Source organism: Sminthopsis crassicaudata, chromosome 1, assembly GCF_048593235.1.
Source record: "Sminthopsis crassicaudata isolate SCR6 chromosome 1, ASM4859323v1, whole genome shotgun sequence".
In the NCBI taxonomy this organism is placed as follows: Eukaryota; Metazoa; Chordata; class Mammalia; order Dasyuromorphia; family Dasyuridae; genus Sminthopsis; species Sminthopsis crassicaudata.
In genome coordinates this window covers 281,294,831-281,316,054 of record NC_133617.1, presented here as the reverse complement: position 1 = coordinate 281,316,054, position 21,224 = coordinate 281,294,831, and the positions used below count along the sequence as shown (strand labels likewise).

The window sequence follows — 21,224 nt, the reverse complement described above, 5'->3', positions numbered from 1 at the left end:
GCATAACTTCTGCTAAGTGCATATAGTACTTGTAAATACTTCAGATATGTATAATGTTACCCGCAGACAAAAGAAACTAAAATTTCTTCTTAAACATGATTTAAGAACTGTGTCCAGGAAATAAGATATTAGATTTTCTGCTTTATAGGGGTGAATGAATCATGGATTAGGAAGAGAAAAGATGACAAGGATCAGTCAGCAAATAAGCCACTAATCTAAAAATGAAGAGATCACGAAAAAACTGCTTATTTTACATTTTCCAAATATGGAATGTTGTGACAGTACTAAAAGTTGTATGTGTAATATTTTGTACTTGGATGAGCAGTCCTGAAAAAGGCTTGGCAAGTCCTTTCACTAGAAGTCCCTGAACACCCTATACACCACTCATTCACCTTTGATGTCCACCTTCACCCAACTCTCACCTGTGTCTTCAAGAAGTTGTAACATGCATAGCAGCCACACCCCAGAAAAAGTGCCATGGAAGATAGGTTAAACTAGGTTGAGACCTCAGATCTCTTGGTGAGTAAGAGGGACTTCCTTCATTAAAATGTGTGGATGAAGGGGGCTAAGGCAGATGCTGTGGAGCACTTAGATTTTGGTGGTACATTGAAGACACCAACCCTTGATTTTTGTCCTGTCACTGGACTTTGATGACTTTGGAAGAGAGTGAGCCTAATGATTTTGTGCAATTCACTTAAATCTAATTCACAGGCAAGTCAAGATATCACTCCATGATGTCATTGGACAGCAGTTTTATTACTTAATAAAGCACTTTCCTCATAACAACCTTATAGAACAGATAATTCTAGGAGTTAGAGGTGGTCTCTCCTCTTTTTTTGATAAAGAAACTGAGAATGTGAAAACTTAAGTTCCTGAAATGTTGGGGCTTGATTTCTGGTTGTTTTTGAAGCTGACAATAAAAAAAAATCTTATTATCAGAATGCTTCCAAGGAGTAGAACAGATACAAAATTGGGTCCGATGCTTCTGATACCATTAGGCATGCTTTCTGTTATGCCACAATTACTTTGGGGAATCATATCCTTAAAGTTCCCTATGGGTCTACTACAGCTTATGCAATTGTTTTTTAACTTTTTTCTCTTATTAGATATTGTATGGAGTTTAAGACAGAATCCTTGACTCATTATTGTGCTATGGAAAATCGTCCTCTGACCCGCTGGATGCAGTACCTTCGAGAGGGTTATACTGTGTGTGTAGATTGCCAACCTCCAGCCATGAATACTGTGAATCTACGTTGTTCTGGAGATGGTCTGGATTCTGATGGGTAAGAGAGGTAGATTAGTTTGTATAAGAAAGTATTCTGTTACAAAGTAGAATAACCTTTTGCCTCATCTACCACCTTATTTATGATAAAAAAATTTTTAGATGGAGCATTCTGTTTTCTTTCTCAATGAGAAAGATATATCTTTATATAGACACAAAACTATACTATGTGACAATATATATCAAGTCCTGAACATTATATATTATATAAAGGCGGAGATCCTGCTTTCTCTATTTAAAATTTTTTATTTTATTTTCAATGAATAAAAATCCATTTTCTCTTCCTCACACTACCTCATTCTATTGAAAAAAGAAAGAAAAGCAAAAAAATATGCACAATGAAGCAAAACAAATTCCTGTATTGGCTATGTGCAAATACATACATATATCTATATCTACATATCTATCTATATACATATGTGTGTGTACCAATATCAAAAAGAATCTTGAATTCATCACTTGTAAGGAAGTGGGTTACATGTTTTATGATGAGTCCTCTGGAATTGTGGTTAATCATTTCAATGATTAGAGTGTTTTATGTTTTTCAAAATTGTTTATTTGTACAATGTTGCTTAATGTACCTATATAGATATCTCTGTCTATGTTTGTATAGATATATAGTTCTAATTTTGCTCAATTCACTATCAGTTCACACAAGTCTTTTTAGGTTTCTCTGAAACTGTCTCCTTTTTATCACTTTAGAACACATTCTATCACATTCACATAACCATAATTTGTTCAACCATTCCCTCACTGATCAGAACCTCCTTAGTTTCTAGTTCTTTGACAGTAAGAAAAAATGCTATTTTAAATGCTTTTTCTTACATAGGTCCTTTTTCTCTTTCTTTTCTCCATTTTGGGTGCAGATATAGTAGTGATATCTCTGGGTTAAAGGATATGCACAAATGTTTTCAAGAATGGCTGGGAGCAAGTAGATGGCATAGTGGATAGCATGCCAGTCCTGAAATCAGGAGAACCTGAGTTTAAATCTGGCCTCAGACACTTAACACTCATTAGCTCTGTGACCCTGAGGAAGTCACTTAATCCCAATTGCCTCACAAAAAAAAGAAAAAAAAAGAATGACTGGGACCAGCTCTCAGCTCCTGTGCTAATTCATTAATGTACCAATTTCTCCATAATCTCTCTAGATTTTTTTCTCTAGCATTTGTCATTTTTCTTAGTTGTCAGTTTTGCAAATCTGATAGATATGAAGTAGAACTACATAACAATTCTAATATGCAATTCTTTTAATTATACTGCCTTGCATCATTATTTATAGTTTAAGTTTCTTCACTTGAGATTCATCTGTTTATAATCTTTGATGATGTATTAGTTGAGTAATGATTCCTGTTCTTATAAATTTGAACCAGTTCTCTCTATAGCTTAAAAATGAGACCTTTAGGACTTACCCAACTTCATATAGATAATGAGTGACAGAGATGGTATTTCAATTCTGGTCCTTTTGTACAAATCCATTATTCATATGTTAAGTATTCTGTTAAATTGAAAGATTTTGAAAGAAATTTAATGTAGTTCAACATGTTTCATTAACCAACTTGAGAGTCTTTGAGAGTTCAAGCACTGAATCTATTAAAAGTTTCAAAGACTCTTACTACTAGCTGATTTTAACCAGGTCACAAGACAATTGACTGTTCCTTATATGCTCAGTTGCTTCCATTCATTTATCACTGAAAAATAACATATTACTTACTTAAGTAGCATTTATGATATCCCACCTGAGAAATGTAGGAAATGGTCTCCAATTGCCTGTACAATTTTGTGTTTCAAATGTGATTCCCTCCTCCCTCTTTTTTTCTTGCAACAAAATTGTAGAAAGAATATTTATTATATTTCTTCTTGAAATAAAAGGGTTACCAAAAAATGAGACATTTATCAGAAAAGTTTGCTTTTCCCCTTTTCTCATCTAATTTTAATTGCTTTGATTTTGTGAAAACAGCCTTTTAATTTTTTGCAATCAAAATAGTTTATTTTCCATTCTTTTATACATTTTTCCCTTTTTTGATCATGAAATCTTTCCTCATCATCATATCTGAAAAATTATTGCTACCTTGCTCCTCTAATTTGTTTATGATGTCACCTTTTATATCTAAGTCACATACCCATTTGTAGCTTATCTTCATATATAAATGAAATATTGTTCTATATCTAGTTTATATAAAACTGCTTGGTAATTTTTGTAGGTATTTTTGTTGATTATAGAGTTTCTCCAGATGAATTTCATTATTTTTTTTTTACCTTTGTGAAGTAAATTTTTGGTAGTTTGGTATGGCCCCAAATAGGTAAATAAATTTAGGTAGTGCTGTCATTTATTATATTGTGTTGGTCTATCCACAAGTAATTAATATTTCTCCAATTATTTATGTCTGTATTTGTATTTAAAATGTTTTGAAGATGTATTCAAATAGTTCTTGTATATACCTCAGGAGGTTGGCATCCAAATATTTTGTATAATCTATAGTTATTTTAAACAGAATTCATTTTTATGCTTGCTGATTTTATTGGTAATTACAAAAATGTTAATGATTTATATGGATGTATTTATGTTCTAAAACATTGTTTTATTTAATTATTTAATAGACTTATCATCTGCAAAAAGTGATAATTTTTTTCCTCTTTGCCTATGCTTATTCTTTTGTTCTTATTGCTAAGCTAGCATTTCTAGCACAATGATAGATAGGAATAATGATAATTGATATCTTTGCTTTTACTGCTGACTTTATTACAAAGACTTTTAATATTTTCATTGTATGTAATGCTGGCTCACAAATCACAAGATAGATAGTACTTCTTATGTTTTTTAATTTAAATTTTATTTTTTTATAATAATAAAATTTTATTTTTACAATAAAATTTTATTTTTAAAAATTAATGCAAAGATAATTTTCAGATTCACCTTAGCAAGACCTTGTGTTCCAAAGCTTTCTCTCTCCCTTTCCCCCTCCCCCTCTCCTAGACAGCAAGTAATCTAAAATAGATTAAACACATTTCCATACTGCACAAGAAAAATAAGACCAAAAAGGCAAAAAAAGGAGAAAGAAAAAAATAAACAAGCAAATAGCAACAACAAAAAAGGTGAAGATGCATATTGTGATCCACATTCAGTTCCCATAGTCCTCTCCATGGATGCAAATGGCTTGCTCCATCAGAAGACCATTGGAATTGGCCAAATCACCTCATTGTTGGAAAGAGCCAAGTTCATCACTGTTGATCATCACACAACCTTGTTGTTGCTGTGTAGTACTTATTATGTTAAAGAAAATTTTGTTTACTTCTATACTTTTATTTTTTCAAAACAGGAATGGGTATTACATATTTTCAAAAGTTTTTTCTGCCTTGGTTGAGATAATCATATGATTCTTGTGGTTTGAAAAAATAGGAAAATTAAAGGGACTTACTACCTATTTTTCTATACTATAAACATCATTTAAATACACAACTCAGAGATATTAAAAATAAAAATAAAAAAAGAAAATTATAAAACAATGTTTCTAATGCATATTGATGGAAAATTTTTAAATAAGATATTAGCAAGGATATTATAACAATGTGTCCCAAAGATTACAGACACACACACTCACACACACACACACACACACACACACACACACATACACACACACACACACACACACACACACACACACACAGAAGGAGAGAGACACAGACAGAGAAAAAGAGACAGAGAGAGAAGGACGAGAGAGAGAGAGAGAGAGAGAGAGAGAGAGAGAGAGAGAGAGAGAGAGAGAGAATTGTAAACATAGAGGTAGCTAAGTGGTAAGAGTAGCTAAGTAGTACAGTGTCCTGGAATCTGGAAGATTCATCTTCTTGAATTCAAATCTGGCCTTAGACACTCACTGTATGACTCTGGGCAAGTCACTTAACCATGTTTGCTCAGTTTTCTCATTTGTAAAATGAAGTGGAGAAGGAAATGGCAAACTACTCCAACATCTTTTCCAAGAAAACCCCAAACAGAGTTCCAAAGGATGGAACATGACTGAAAAACTGAACAATAATATCAACATAGTAGACTGTATCAATAACAAGAACTAAAAAATCATATAATTATGCCAAGATATAATCAAACAAATGGCTTACTTAATACTGAAATAAATTGTTCTTTAAATGTTTGATAGAATTTACTTGTAATTTAATCTGATCCTAGTATTATTTTTTCACCCTCTGGAAGATCATTTATGATTTGTTTAATGTCTTTTCCTCTGAGATTGGTTTATTTAAGTCCTTTATCCTTTATTATTGAATATGGGCCTTTATATTTTTGTAAATTCTCATATATTTCATTTAGATTGTCATGCTTATTGGTATATAATTGGGTAAATAATTTTAATAATCTTTGTGAATTTAAAAAAAATTTTGATATTGATAATTTAATTTTCTTCTTTTTAAAAATCAAATTTGCTAAAAATGCATATCTATTTTTTAAGCTCCAAGTTTTAGTTATTAAGTGTGCTTAATTTTTTTTTTTTTTTGCTTTTGCTTTTGTCAATTTCTTCTTTGATTTCCTGCATAATTATTTTGTGTTTAACTGCCAACTAATTAAAAACTCTGGTTAAACACCAAAATAGCATTTCAAATGTTCTCTACCACATACCAGGGGCCTTGGTCTTTCCTCTCCTCTCCTCATTCCCAGCTTAACTTTATATGTCATTTTTCTGCATTAGAATGTAAGCTTACTTGCATTTATTCCCTATATGCATTCTATTGACAAGTCTTCTTGTTTTTATCTTCACAATATCTTATCCTCTTTTCATCACTTACACAACTCCTGCTCTAGTGTAGGCCTTCATTACTTCTTGTTTAGACAATTGCAGAAACTTTCTGCTCTTTCTTACTACTCTAGTACATATTGCACTTGGTGAGCAAAGTGATTTTTGTAAAGTCCAGTTCTGAACATGTCAATCTCCCTCCCCACCCAATAAATTCCAGTTGTTCTCTATTACTTTCAGGATCAAATATAAATTTTCTCACTGCCTTTCTTCTTCCTTATTTTACCATTTTCTTAAATGTTACTCTTCTCCATCTCGTTACAATGGTCTTTTTGCTGTTCTTCACACCTGACTGTATTTTCTGATTCTGGGCCATTTCATTAATCCCCATGACTAGATATTCTCCCTCCTTGCCTGTACCTCCTAGCTTTCTTTAAGACTCAAACCAAATCTTGTTTTCTGCCAGTCCTTTACCTCTTGCTCAGTGCCTTGCACTAAAATTATTTTCCATGTATCCTGTGTGCATATAAACACATTTATGTTGTATATTGTCTCTTGAGCTCCCTAAGGATAGGGATGATGTTTTTGTCTTTCTTTGTATCCTTTGTACCAGGCACATTTTTTAGTGATGTCTGATCTGAGCTATTTGGGTTTTCTTGGCAAAGACACTATAAATGGTTTGCCATTTCCTTCAGAAGCTCATTTGACAGATGATGAGGAAATTGAGGCAGGCAGGGTTAAGTAACTTGAGCAGTGTCTGGGCCAGATTTGACTTCAGATTTGGCACTCAATTCACCATCACCTGGTTATCTGGCACACAGTACTTAATAAATACTTACTGATTGACTTAGATAGTTTAAGAATGAGTAGAAGTCTGTAGGAAAAAAGGTCAGATGTAATAGATGTTGAGTTGTTGAGACCAAGAAGATTGGGAAGGGAGAATGAGAGAGTGAAGAATCCAGGGTGATTCCTAGAAGAATGGCAATGTGATGACAGAATTATATGTTATGAGGAACGATGGCTTTGGGGGGAATAATAATGAGTTTTTTTGGGGGGGCATGTGAGTTTGAGATGTATATGTGACTTTCAAATGGAAATGTCCAGTTTACAGCTGGGGCTGTGGAACTCAAATTCAGGAGAAAAAAGAAAATAGATTCTTCTCTGGTCTCCCTAACTTTTCACTGACCATCTCCCAAGCTTAGAACACTTTCCCTCCTTTATTATGAATCTAGGATTTCCTTCAAGACTCAGTTACAAAGCTGGAGACTTTTCCTGGTCACTTCTATGCTTAAATCTTTTCCTACTAACTTTCCTTTTGATTACTTTTCTTTTTGTCTGAAAGTATCATAGAAAAATATAATTATATTACATTATAATGGGGACAAACATGTATCTACAAAGAGACTAAGCCAGAGAAAGAGAGAGAGAGAGAGAGAGAGAGAGAGAGAGAGAGAGAGAGAGAGAGAGAGAGAGAGAGAGAGAGAGAGAGAGAGAGAGAAGAGAGTGTACCAGTTTATAATGGAGTGATTCAATTATTCCTGCAAAATATAACAAATTTTTCTGCTTAGGAGGCAACAGGTATGTTTGACTGATTTGGGAAGAATAGAGAGCTTAAAAATAGCTATTGTAGAAACCTTACCCTGAGTCTCTAAAACTGGAAGTGATATGGTTGATTCAGACACCGGATGATGGTAGGCAGCAGATATTAAGGTTTGGTCATGTGAAGAATTCACATTAGGACATTAGTTTAAAAAATCTGAACCTGCCTAATATTTTATTGTTCTGGCAATTTAATCCAGATTTTCTACTCTTAACCAGTTCTATATCTGATAAATTTGTCAAAATCTCAGAGACCTGAATCAGTACTTGGCCTCAGATGACAGTCTCAGGTTTTATTCAATAACTTGAATTAAATTTTACTAGGCACTTGAGCCTAGAGACCTCAATATAAGTTTACCATATAAATTAAAAATATTAAAGCAACTCACAAGATGGACAAATATACACAGGGAATCTATTTCAAATAAATATTATACTTAGATTTAATGTGTTTTAAAAAATATCTCATTTGCATTTGTAGTTCAAATAAATTTTAATTTGACTCTGATTCATAAAATATTCTAGCTTCTGGCTGAGTTACTGAGGAGCTAGCGGCTTTTAAAAATTTTATATTTTTAATAATCTGGTCTTTTCATTACTCACACTTTTATTATAAAATTATAGTGTTATAAGGGAACCTGACAGATCATTTAGCTCAGAACCTATGTAATTTAACACCATGAGAAATAACAAACCTCTTCTTCTTTATAGATCATTTCACACATTCTAATTAAGCGAATAATTGAAAATTTACATTACAGATTGAAAAGTATTTGCTGGGTAGGCAATTTGGTAGAGTGATAGATTGTTGGCCCTGGAATCAGAGGATCTGAATTCAAATCTAGTCTCAGACATTTACTAGCTGTGTGACCCTGAGCAAGTCACTTAATTCTGTTTGCCACAGTTCCTTATCTGTAAAATGAGCTGAAGAAGAAAATGTCAAACCATTCCAGTATCTCTGCCAAGAAAACCTTAACAGATGTCATAAAGAATCAGGCATAACTAAAAAACAACTAAAATGATAGTTGATAATAATTGAACAATTTCACAGGATGAATTTTTTGTGGGAATGAAAAGGGAAGGGAAGGCAGAGATCCTGGTCTATTGTTTCTTTATCATAAAGAATTTTCACCAGCAATGCAGATCAATAATTCATCTGCAGTGCATATGCTTAGATGATGTGGTAAGGGTCCTGAGAAGTTAAGTGGTTTGCCCAGAGTCACACAGTTAGTATGTTGGAAATAAGACCTGAACTCTAACCAGTAGTCTATTTCTTATATTATAATGCCTCTCACTGTTGTGAAGAACCTTTGTTTTCCAAAGGCAGTTCAATACATTTTCTCCTTTTCTCTGCAATTCTAGTACAAGCTCATTGTTTATTTACAGTGTTTTTAACAAAATGTATCTTCTTATAAACAACTTCTATGTCTTGACCCTCCAATGGCTTATCATAGTGTGAGCAGTAGGCACTCTTCATCCATTTTTTCCGATGTGAATGAACGAACCTTTGAATGACTATGGATCTCATTTGGGAAGCTCTGCAGTATTGCAAGGGCTCAGTGAAATCATCTCAATGTCATTTGTAACCAGGGGTATCTGCAGGGCCTTGTCATCTACAGACAATTCATTTTTGAACTACACACTGGGCATCCTCCATGTCAGTGTCTAGAACTTTGGCCCAGCACTTGCCTCCCTGTTTTATGCCTTACTTAACATTAGTAATAGAGAGGGGATGAGTAATTGAGTCTTGTCAAGGAGAAAGTATAACACAGGACAGGCAGACATTTCGGTTAATAAATTTGTTTATTTATCTGAGAGCCAGGGTTTATACACTCTCTGTGCTAGTGTTGCAATAATACCAGATGTCTCTAAGTAACTTAGTGTACATACCATTGTTTCATTTTTGCTAGATATTATCATTAAACAGTAACTAGCAATAACAATCTGTGTACTGCAACATAATCATAAATCATCTAGTTTGTGATGCCTTATTCCTGTTCCATGCATTTATCATCAAACTTATTTTGAATTTATATCAAAAGTTTTCCTGGTGCTTACTTGTTCACATAAGTAACGTCCAGATTTATTACATCTTTGTGCTAGTAGCACTTGTTTGATCTAATAGGTTAACACGTCCTGTTCTCAACTTTGGTTGCGGAAGAGTGGTGAACTTACTGCACATCAATCCACAGTCACACAGAGAGTATGTTAATTTCTGCAAAGCTTTTTAGGAGATCTGCTTGTTGCTAGCCATCTACAATCATCATCAATATTATCTCTGTTGTGGCATTTTTCAGGGAGTCTTAAATAGGAGACACTTTGTTAGGAGAGAGTCTTGAGGTGATGCTTGGCTCTAGTGATAAAAAAAATAGCTCCTATCATCAGAGCAAGGAGAAGATAGATAATCTATCTATCTATCTATCTATCTATCTATCTATCTATCTATCTATCTATCTGTCTGTCTGTCTATCTATCTATAAATATATAGAAAATAGCAGTAAGAACATTTACAGTAGTGGAATAATAACAGTAAATTAAAAATTTTATATAACACTTTACATTTTGATATCTTCACAACAATCTGCTGAGGTAGGTGTTATTATTATACCTGCATTTTATAGATGAAGAAATTGCAGCAGAGAAATGTTGTTACTCCTAGGGTCACATAGCTAGTAAGTTCTGTTCTTCACTGTGCTACCTAGTTGCATTATTTAAGATCAAGAAAGAAATATGTAGATGGCAGTATTAGATCTGAATTTTGAAGGAGAAAAGGTGATTCAAAGAGGCATAGGTGAAGAAAGAGTGTATTTCAGGCATGGGAGATAGCCAGGTAAAGATATGGAATTTGGACATAAAATATCATATGTGAGGAACAGAAAGTGAATTTAATTGGACTACAGGATAAAAGTGGGAGATAACATATAACAAATTAGAAAAATAAATTGGGGCCAGATTGTGAAGGCCTTTAAAAGCCAGAAGAGTTTATATTGAATTTTAAAGGCAGTCAGAAGATAGATGGATACACACATACACACACACACACACACACACACACACACACACACACACACACACATTTAACAGAATTAGACATTGAAGGGGTGCCTAGAAGCTGGGGAATGGCTGAACAAGCTATGGTTTATATAATGTGATGAAATACTATTGTGTTAAAAGAAATGATGGAGTAGTTTCAGAAAAATCTGGGACAACTAATATGAACTAATACAGAGTGAAGGGAACAGAACCAGTTGAACAATTTGTGAAGTTAATATTAAAAGTATCAAGTATATCAAATGACATTTTAAATTTTGTGTATTTAAACTGGATGATTATTATTTTATTTTACTTTGAAATAAAAATATTCATCTTATCTCTATTTTTTGCTTATGAATATAAAAAAATGCAATATGACAATTGATGTGATTTGATACTTCTAGGTATTCTTAAATTCTGGTCCTTCTATATTTAAAAAAAAAGTAAATTAAAATAATATTTGAAAATGTTAGGAACTGTAATCATATTGATTAACCCACAATTTCAGATGACTCATGATAAAACAGACTATTTACTTCCTAATAGAAAAGTAATAAACTCAGTGTAGATTAAACTACATATATGCATATTTATTGTTGTTGCTGTTGTTCTTCAGAACAGACCAAAGAAGGAAATTTTTTTTTTGCTTCGCTCTGTAAGTTTGTAATTGGGATTTTGTTTTTCTTTTTTTTCTTAATGAGAACGAGGAGTAAGAGGAAGAGAAGGATGATCTTTATTTGAAAAAAAATTAAGTAAAGTGAAGATAATGCAGAATCATTTTCATTAGTAAAGTAAGTGATAAGACTAGACCTCTCTTTTGAAAATCACTTTGGGAATTGTATGAAGGATTGATTGAAATGGGAAGAAAGTTGAGGCTGGGATACTAACAAGGAGGTTATTGTAGTTGTCTGGGCAAGAAATGCTAAGAGTCTGAATGAAAGTGGTAGCCAGGTGATGTGGAGGGGAGAAAGATGATGATAGGAATGATAAGACCTGGCAACTAATGAGAGATGAGAAATGAGAAAGAATGAGTAGTTGAGTATTATGTCAAGGATGCAGGGTTACTGATGTTCTTTTGGCGACTTTTTTTCAAGGTAGTAAGATTCACTTTGATATCCTCTCCCACTTTGTTAGAAAACTTAAATCAGTCAGTCAGGTATTTCTTAAGTGTCTACTATTTGATAAGAATTATTCCACTAAGTAGGGATAAAAAGAGAAAAGCAAAATGACCTCTGCCTTCAAAGAGCTTCCATTCTCATTTAACATGTACATATGCTGGTATATACAAACTCAGATGTAAGATATCTCTCCGAGCAAATACAAAAAGTAACCTTGTATGTATGGCAAGACATTTACAGAGGAAATTGGAGGAGCATGGGATGCCTATGAAAGGCCTCATGCAAGCTTGAGCCTAGCTGTCTTGAAGGGAACTAGACATACCAGGAAGTAGAGAGAACATTCCAACATGAATGACAGCCAATGTGAAAGCAAGGAGACAGGCGATGAAATGCTATGTGTAAGCAACACTAAATGGACTAGTAAGGCTGGACTGTAGAATGTATTCCCTATAATGGAAATCATGAGTGAGATACTTAAATGGAACCAGGTTATGAAGAATTGTAAATGCCAAGCAAAAGAATTTATATTCAATCCTACAGACAATAATAAGGCACTGGAGTGATGCAGTGAAACTTAAACTGTAGGAAAATCATTTTATTAATTATATGGAGAATGGATCAATGTGGAAAGAATTTGGGCTAGGAGGACTATTACAATTTTATAGATGAAAGATGTTGAAGGCCAGAACAAATGGGTGGCCAAATCATTTGAGAAAGGGTGGAGGATGGGGAAGATATCATAAAGAAAGAAATGACAAGATTTGGTAGTGGTTTGAAAATGGGTGGTTATGAGGAAGTGAAGAGTTTAGAATGATATAGAAAATGACAAAATTCCATTGTTAGCTTCACTTTTTCTTAGTCCTCATTCTTCTTGACATCTGTTATTTTTCACACTATTGATCTCTATCATGTCTTTGATATTTTCTTCTCTTTAGGTTTTCAGGACATCTGGCTCTCCTCCTCTACTTTTTAGTGTCCTGGCTCTTCACTCTTTTTCCCTCTATACTGTTTCACTTGGTGATCTTATTAGCTCCCATGGTTTCAATCTCATCTCTGTACTGATATCTTTCTAATCTATTTATCCAGCCCTAATCTCTCTACTGACCTCCAATTTCAAATTTTCAGTTACCTCTTATTTAGATGTCTTTAACTGGATGTTTTCTAGACATCTTATACACAACACACCCAAAATTGAACTAATTATCTTTCTCCCCAAATCCTGCCTCCACTTTTAAACTTGTAGATTACTGTCAATGGCACCTCCATCCCCCTAGTCCTCCAGGCTTGAAACCTCTCAATCCATCATCATTTGCTGCAAACAATCTATTTCAAAGGCCTGTCACTTTCACCTTCTCAATGTCCATGCCCTTGTCTCCTTTAATACTGCATCACTCATCTTCTCTCTAATGTAATGCTGGTTGATCTATTTAAGTTAGAAGTAATTTTTCCTTTTTTTAAAATTTTATTTTTTTACATCTTTATTTTATTTTTAAAAGCTTTTTATTTTCAAAACAGATGCATATAGTTTTCAATATTCACCCTTCAAAACCTTGTGTTCCAAATTTTTTAATCCTCCCTTCCCCTCACTGCAAAGACCGAGTTAGCACCCTAGATACTTTAGAATCAGCCAGAGTCAGGATCAGCAAAAATCCTTGATCTTTATTCTTGGTGGAAATGAGAGGAAATGGACACAGGAATCCCCTCACCTCTTTTCTCTCTCTCCACTGCCAAAAAGTCAATCCCGCTTGTCTTACTCCACCCTCTGATCCCTCTTACACTTTTCTGTCTACACCCACAGATGGAGCCAGCACAGAAAAGTTGGGCAGGGCCATTCTCCAAGCATAATAGAGTATTATCCAATTGGTAATTAGCCTCAAGTGCTTGGCAATTCAAGTGCATCTCAGTTTCAGCCCTTTACACCTCATCTCTTCCCCTAGACAGCAAGTAATTCAATATGTTAAATATGTTCAATTTTTCTATACATATTTCCACAATTATCTTGCTGCACAAGAAAAATCAGATCAAAAAAGAAAAAAAGAGAAAGAAAACAAAATGTAAGCAAACAAAATAGAAAATGTGAAAATTTGCACCCCTCTCTGGGTGCAAATTGTTCTCTTAATCTCAAGACCACTGGAACTGGCTTGTAATAAGTGATTTTTCTTAACACACAAATCTGACAATGTTACCATCCCACTCAGTAAACTCTATTGGCTCTATACAAAGTCCAGAGCCAAATATAAAATTCTCTGGTGTTCAAAGATTTTCATAACTTAGCTCTCCCTTAGACATCTTTCTGGTCTTTTTACACCTTATGCCCCACCATGTACTTTTTGACCCGGTGACAGTGACATCTTTATATTTGAATGCTATTTCTATTTCTTAATTTAGCACATCCAGGACTGTGATGCTATACTTTGATGTAGGGACTTCAGCGTCTTAAGTGGAAAAAGAATTTGTTATAAAAACCTTCAGCTATCTTTTCTCTATCTACACCTTTTCAAGCTCTTATATCTTTAAATGCCTTCATAATAATTTATTTAATTGCATCTTTTGCCAAGCTTATTTAAAGCTTGTTTCTCTGTTCTTGTTTATGAGGTGGTATTACTCAAAGCCTTTCACTTTCAGTCCATGTAAACTTTTACATGGAAATATGTTTATTATATTTATAAAAAATTTGTTTATATTCTAAGTCATTATTGCCCTTGGATGCCATGTGTCTTTCTCAATAAGATCAAACCTTCACTGGTTAAAGCAGTTTCCAAATTGTTTTTTCCCCTTATCATGGCAATTAATGTACACTAGTAAAATGTCTGTATGAAATTGTTTTAATTGGTATTGGTGTCAATACATATATTGCCACTTTTAAGCACCAATAAATTGTTTAAATAGGTGAAGTTGGAGGTGTTTTTAATTTATATACTTTTGCTCATTTTCATTCTAGTTTTGCAATTATTTTGTTTTTTGGTCTAAAATCTGACTGCACTGTTAACTCAGGAATAATTTCCATATCAGTAATAAGTAGTTTCTGTCTTTTAAAACATAATTGGACCCAATATTTGTAATAACATTCAGTGCTCACAATATCCAACACCTCTTACTTCTTGAAATATTCATGAATTATACCTCCTTTCTGTAATTAGAGATGGGAGAAACTCTGGAATATGGAACAAAGTATATATTGCTAGATCAAGTTCAGTACAACTTCTTTTAGTGAAATGTATTTTTTTTTTTGTTCTTCCAAGTCTTTTGGATAAAATTAGCTGGATAGGGAAAGGGTATATAAAAATTAATATGAAGTAAGAAAAAGTATTGATGAAATGAGAAAAGAAAGTAATATGATATATAAACATATTAGCAGGTATTATTTTCATATTCTTAATCCTAGATAGATTACTTCTTTTAATGAAGCTTATGGTAATCAGTTTGTATTATTGTCTCATATTTAATTTACGATCCACTAAAACTCCAGATTTTTTTCATCCAAAACTGCTGTCTACCATACTTTGTTCATTGACACTGTGATGGAGCACTGATATTAAAGTTAGGGAAACCCTGAATCCAAGTCCTGCCTCAGGCAACTTATTAACTGTGAAATTCTTAAACAAGATGCTTATCTATTTTCAAGTTTCTCATTTATGAAATGAAGTAGTACTTACTTTACAAGATTGTTGTGAGGATCAAATAGGATAACGTAGAACTTTACAAATCTTAACAGAATAACTACATTTGTTAGTTATTATTATTAGCAATAGGACCTGTAAATTCATTGGTATAAAGAATTCCCAGTTGAAGAAACTCTATTAATGAAACTTTTTACAGATTCCTGGAATACTGTAGTTAAGTGATTTGCTCAAGATCATAGAGTTGGCACATGTCAGAGAAAAAGACTTGAACCCCAGTGTTGGCATTGAGCCCAATTCTACTGTCTTATGATGCCGATTATCATCATCATCATCATCATTTTATTCCTTACTACTCATAAAGTTATTTTAAAAACTCAAATTAAAACTTTTTTCAGTCCAAATATATGGATATGTGGGATGGGCTATTGAAGTTTATTGTTACATTTGTCCAGTGTATTCAAAAATATCATACATTAAACATTGCTTTCAGAACAGTCCAACTTATCTCAATTTTCCTGTTCTCCTGTTTTTATTTAAAAATGTTTAAATGGGGGCAGCTAGGTGGAGCACCAGCCCTGAAGTCAGGAGGAACTGAGTTCAAATGTGACCTCAGACACTTAATACTTCCTAGCTGTGTGACTCTGGGCAAGTCACTTAGCCCCAATTGCTTCAGAAAAAAAAGTTTAAATGGTTTATCTTTTCTTTTTAGAAAAAGATTTCACCATTGCTATACTATTTTCCTTTCTGATCACCCTCATCCCCATTAAAACCAACCAACCAAATCAACCTGGCTGTGTAGATTAAAACAAATCCACAGGCTAGCTAGGTCTAAAATTTGTCTCTCTCTCTTGATACTTAATTCTAATCTTTCTGTATATCTAAACTGGGTAAGCAAAATGCTTGATCAGGAGATCCATTGAAATGTACTTCTTCATTGCTTTAATCAGTTCTCAAATCTTTCAAAGTTATTTTTCTTTACAAAGTTGTCATTATATAAAATTTCCTGCCAATTTTGTTTGATATAGAATGAACTCTATATCAGTTCCTACTTCCCAGGACTTTCTTGAAATCATCTTTCTTCATTAAAGTGAAAATTCATTATATTCATATACTTTTTTCCCCAATAATTAGGAACCCTCTTAGTTTCCATTTATTTTCCTTTTCATTTTAATCATCCCTTTAGAATAAAATTAATTTTGTTTGCAATTATTATCTTTCCCTCTTCAAAACTTCCTGTCCCACCATCTTCTCTTGTTTCCTCCTTTGGGTTTGATATATTTCTATACTTTATTTGTGTTTCGACGTTCAATCCAAATTTGTCTGGTTCAGGTAAGAGTGAAGTCCCTCTGATGCCCACTCTTCCCAACTCCTTTCATGTCTTTTCTCAGGTCTGTACTGCTGAAGTAACCAAGGAATTTAACAGCCCCCTGGCTGTCTGAAGAGCCTTTTTAAAGGCTTGCATTGTTCACTGCCTGGCATGAGGAAAGGGCTAGCTAGAGAAGGTGCCCTAAAAATTGTTTGCTTCATCCAATTTTAGCTGGCTTGCCAATGGCAGGTGGGGATCCCGTCTTGTGATCAAAAACACACAAAAAATGTACAAAAACTTTTGCAAAGATAATTCCACTCAGCACTGGTACATGGAATGTGTGTACATACACTTATGGACAATACAAAAGTCAGTAGACCTTAATGACAAACAGTTCTTGTGAAAGAATTCAGCAGATAATGAATCCAAATAGTAGCTCTGAGTTAAACAAGGCTAGCAAATGAAGTTCAGTTACCCACGTGGGAGCTGTACACGTTTTTTGATGTGCTCACAGTGAAAGGGAGCATCATTAAGATGGTCTAGAGATTTTGCAATTAAAACTAATCTAGTCAACAAGCTTGAATGTCTACCAAGAGAAGTAATGACAGATTCATGAAAATGAGAATGTCACTTGCAGGAAAGTGCTATGTCACCATACTCAATGCATATGCTTCCACTATGACAAACCTGAATTAAGTTAAAGAAAAAAAATGTATGAAGCTCTAGCAACTCTCATTATCAATATAGCAAAAGAGGAAAAGCTTATAATTCTGGGTGGTTTTAATGCAAGACTAGGCACAGACTATCAGGGAGTCTTTTAAAGGAATGGAGTCTGTTTTCTGTTTACCTAAATGTAACAAAATGTCATGGATTCACTATCACAGCAAACATTGGCATTTAATGCCATAGTAAGGAGAAGAGATAGGAGGTGAGAGTGATAAAGGCAGTGTGTGATGCAGAGTGCTGGATTGATCAAGCTTAAATATTTGCATTCAACGAAAGTGGTAGTTCCACGACAGACTTAATGTCAGCAGATTAGAGGGATTTTTCACAAATTGGTAACTTGGAGCAAAGTTGAGTCAACACATAATTGTCAACAGTGAAAGAAAATGAGTGGGCAGCTTTCAGAGATTTGGTGCACAGCACTGCATTTATTCATCCCAGCCAGAACAAACATCAAGATTAGTTTGTGAATGATATGGAAATTCAGAAGCTGCTGAATGAAAAATGAGAACTCCATAGAATTTATCAGCAGAGGAATTCATCTATCTCTAATAAAGCAGCATTTAACTCCATCAAAAGTAAAGTACATATGAAGCTTAGAGAAACACAGGATTCACTAAGAAGGCAGTTGAAATTCAGTTCTATGCTGGTAACAATCCAAAGTGCTTTTATGATGCCCTGAAAGCTACTTATGACCCAAAGACCTGTGGTGTACCTCAGCAGCTCAGTACTAATGGAACCATCCTGATTATGTGATAAGGAAATTATATTGGTGAGATAGCTGACTACTTTCATGGTGTTCTTAACAGACTATCATCAGTCAATACTAAAGTCACTGACTGTAAAGCTCAGGTTGAAATCAATTCCTCTCTAGCCAAATTTTCACGTGAAGATGTTCTGAACACTATTTGCCTCTTCTTGGTGCTGGTTTTATTCCAGGTGAGCTTTACAACATGGGGGGGGGGGTCTAATGCTCACACAAAAGATGACTAAAATATCTTGGTTTATATGGCAAGAGATCATCCCCCAGGAGTTCAAGGATGCCTCTATTGTCTATCAATACAAAGGTAAAGGAAGTAGGTAATCCTATGATAATTATGGAGTGTGTTTTTTTCTTAATCCTTGCTGGCAGGATTCTTGCCAGAGTCCTCAATAGGTTTATTAAAGGATGAATCTGGAAGATGGTCATCTACCTAGGGTCCAGTGTGACTTCAGAAAGGGCCAAGAAATGGTTGAAATGGTGTGGGCTGCCCCTACAACTCCAGAAGAAATGCCAGAAACCAACAGGGTTCTACATACAACATTCATCGATCTGACCAAGGCCTTGGATACTGTCAGTCATGAGGCACTGGGGGAAAATTATGGCAAAATCTGGATGCTCAGACAAGTTCATCAGTATTCATGTCAGTTTCATGATGGCATGCTCACCAGGTTCTGCATAATGGGCAATGGTCTTGCATTTTTCCTGTTACCAATGGAATGAAGTAGGGACATATGCTTGCTCCCATGCTTTTTACCATGTTGTTCTCAGCAATGCTGTCAGATGCTTTAAATGAGAATGAAAGTGGTTTCAATATCAACTACAACACTGATGGTAATTATTAAACTTGAAAAGACTAAAAGCCAAGACAAAAGTGGAAGAAAAGTTGGTTTTTGGACATCTATGAAATCTGGACAGTATAAAGGTACCCTACCTGGAAACTAAACTGTTTCCATTTGATTGGTTTAGGAAGATTTGGAAGATTCAGAAGATCATCTGGCAAGATAAGCTACCAGACACTGAGATCCTTATCAAGCTAAACTGCCAAGCATTCAAATTCTACTGCAGGGAACCCAACTCCAATGTGCTGGCCATATTGTTCAGATGCCAAATACGTTTGCCTAAAAGACTTTTCTAGAGAACTCATGCAAGGCAAGCAATTATATGGTGCTACAACAATATTCTCAAAGTCTCTCTCTGAAGAACTTTGGAATCAAATGCACACCCAAGCAACATGGCATGCCTTCATCAAAAAGGTGCTCTGATCTCTGAACAAAGCAGAATTTCAGTAGCTCAGAAGAAATAGATGTGCAAATTTGGAGATATCTCCACTCCAAATATTCATGTGGACTCTTTGTGCCGGACTGTGTTGGAACCTCTTCCAAGCCCATATTGGTCTGCTCATTCAAACACACTGTACCTTGCATAGTAAGGTTAGTCTTTTTTGAGAAGAATAACCAACCAACCAGTCTCCTGAGTTCTACAAGTTCCTGATGAGTTTGATTCTGAGAACAATAGACTGCTGCTTAACTCAGCCATTTGGGAAGCTCTGCTGGTTTAGAGTAATAGAACAGAAAGCTTCCTTTTGATCTAGAAATATTATCCTGGTTATTGTTTTGCAAGCTTAAGACCGGCCTAAAAGCTGGTGCAAAGACCCTGCTCTCCTCCTGAGTTCTGAGCTGTACCACTGCTGCTTGGCTCAGTTTACTTTGAAACTGTGACCAGGTACTTCATAGTGAACAAAGCTGCTACTTGGCACCTTTTTTGAAGTGCTCTTCTTGCCCTGGTACGCAGCTTCACCTAGCACTGGATTATTTCCCCACATACAGCTTCTGGAAAGATACCTTTTCCAGTATCTGCAGTTTCCACATAGAGATCAGAACTGGAAAAAATGACTCATGGATTTCTCCATCAGATTTTGGTCTGGTGTATTTTTGACATTCTTTTATATCCTTTATTTGGGGGGGGGGGATTGGTCACCATGTTTTTGTTACTCTTCTATTGTGGCTCCATCTCTTTGGCAGTGTTTTATTTCAATATTTCCTACTATATATAGTAAGTTACACTACTTTTGTGATTTTCTGTCCTCAAATTCCTTTCCTTCTGCATGCTGTATTTTTTTGATGTGGATTTTGGCTGGCATTCCTGAGGCCTTTTCTTTTGGGATTTCACAAAGGAAGCAAAAGGTATAGTCTTTCTAGTTTTCCACTTTAGTTTTTAGTTACAATAGAGTTGGATAATTTTGTCATTTATGATTTCTTAAAATACAATGTCCAGGCTCTCATTAAAAAAAAAGTTTTTAGGAAATCCAGTGATTCTGAAATCTTATCCATCTGACAAGATTTCCGAGTTGTTTTTGTCAGATATATTTTCTATTTTTTCAGTCTTTTAATTTTGTTCTATTTCTTACTCTCACAGAGTCATTGGTTTTGTTGGCCAGTTATAATTTTCAGGGAGTCCATTACTTGTATACTATTTTCTTTTCTATGCCCTTTCCTTCTTATTCTTTCCCCAAGATTTTATTTCATTATGCCATGCTTCATTTCTTCTAGATATTCATATAGTCATTAGAGACTACAATTTCCCTCCCACATGAATGGTTGGTTTCAGTTGTTAGCAAGTCATTATCCTTTTAGGTTGGATTTTTGGGTGTCTTTAGGTATTTGGGCATTTATTAAAATTTTTAATGATCAGTATTTTCTTCCAGTTTATTCATGTGTCTAGCCTTAGTTACTGAACTGGAGCTTGTGCTAGGACCAGGCTTTGCTCTCTGCTCTGGCTGGTGGCTAGACCTGAACTTTTCCAGGGTCACTATTACCCCCACTTAGGTCCTTCTGGATCTTTGAAACTTGTGGTATTGGTTCTTCAGAGTCCTTTGTGGTGGCTTAGAACGGAGTCCCAGGAAGCTTGGGGCCCAGTCCTGAGATGTTCAAGGCTGACTGTAGCCATGCATGACCAGTCACTGGTCCATTGCTTTCTTTCTCCTTAGCTTTGTCCAATAAATACCTTTATTCCTGGATGCAACAAAATCAAGT

The 21,224-nt window shown here is 34.6% G+C and overlaps 1 protein-coding gene across 1 annotated transcript in view; it reads left to right on the top strand.

Annotated features, from left to right (window-relative positions):
• Positions 1–21,224, top strand: part of SBSPON (somatomedin B and thrombospondin type 1 domain containing) — a 50,155-nt gene that overhangs the window by 27,568 nt on the left and 1,363 nt on the right. The window contains exon 4 of the mRNA XM_074278875.1: positions 1,107–1,283. Coding sequence (XP_074134976.1) covers positions 1,107–1,283 — 177 coding nt within the window. The remainder of the gene's footprint in view (positions 1–1,106; positions 1,284–21,224) is intronic.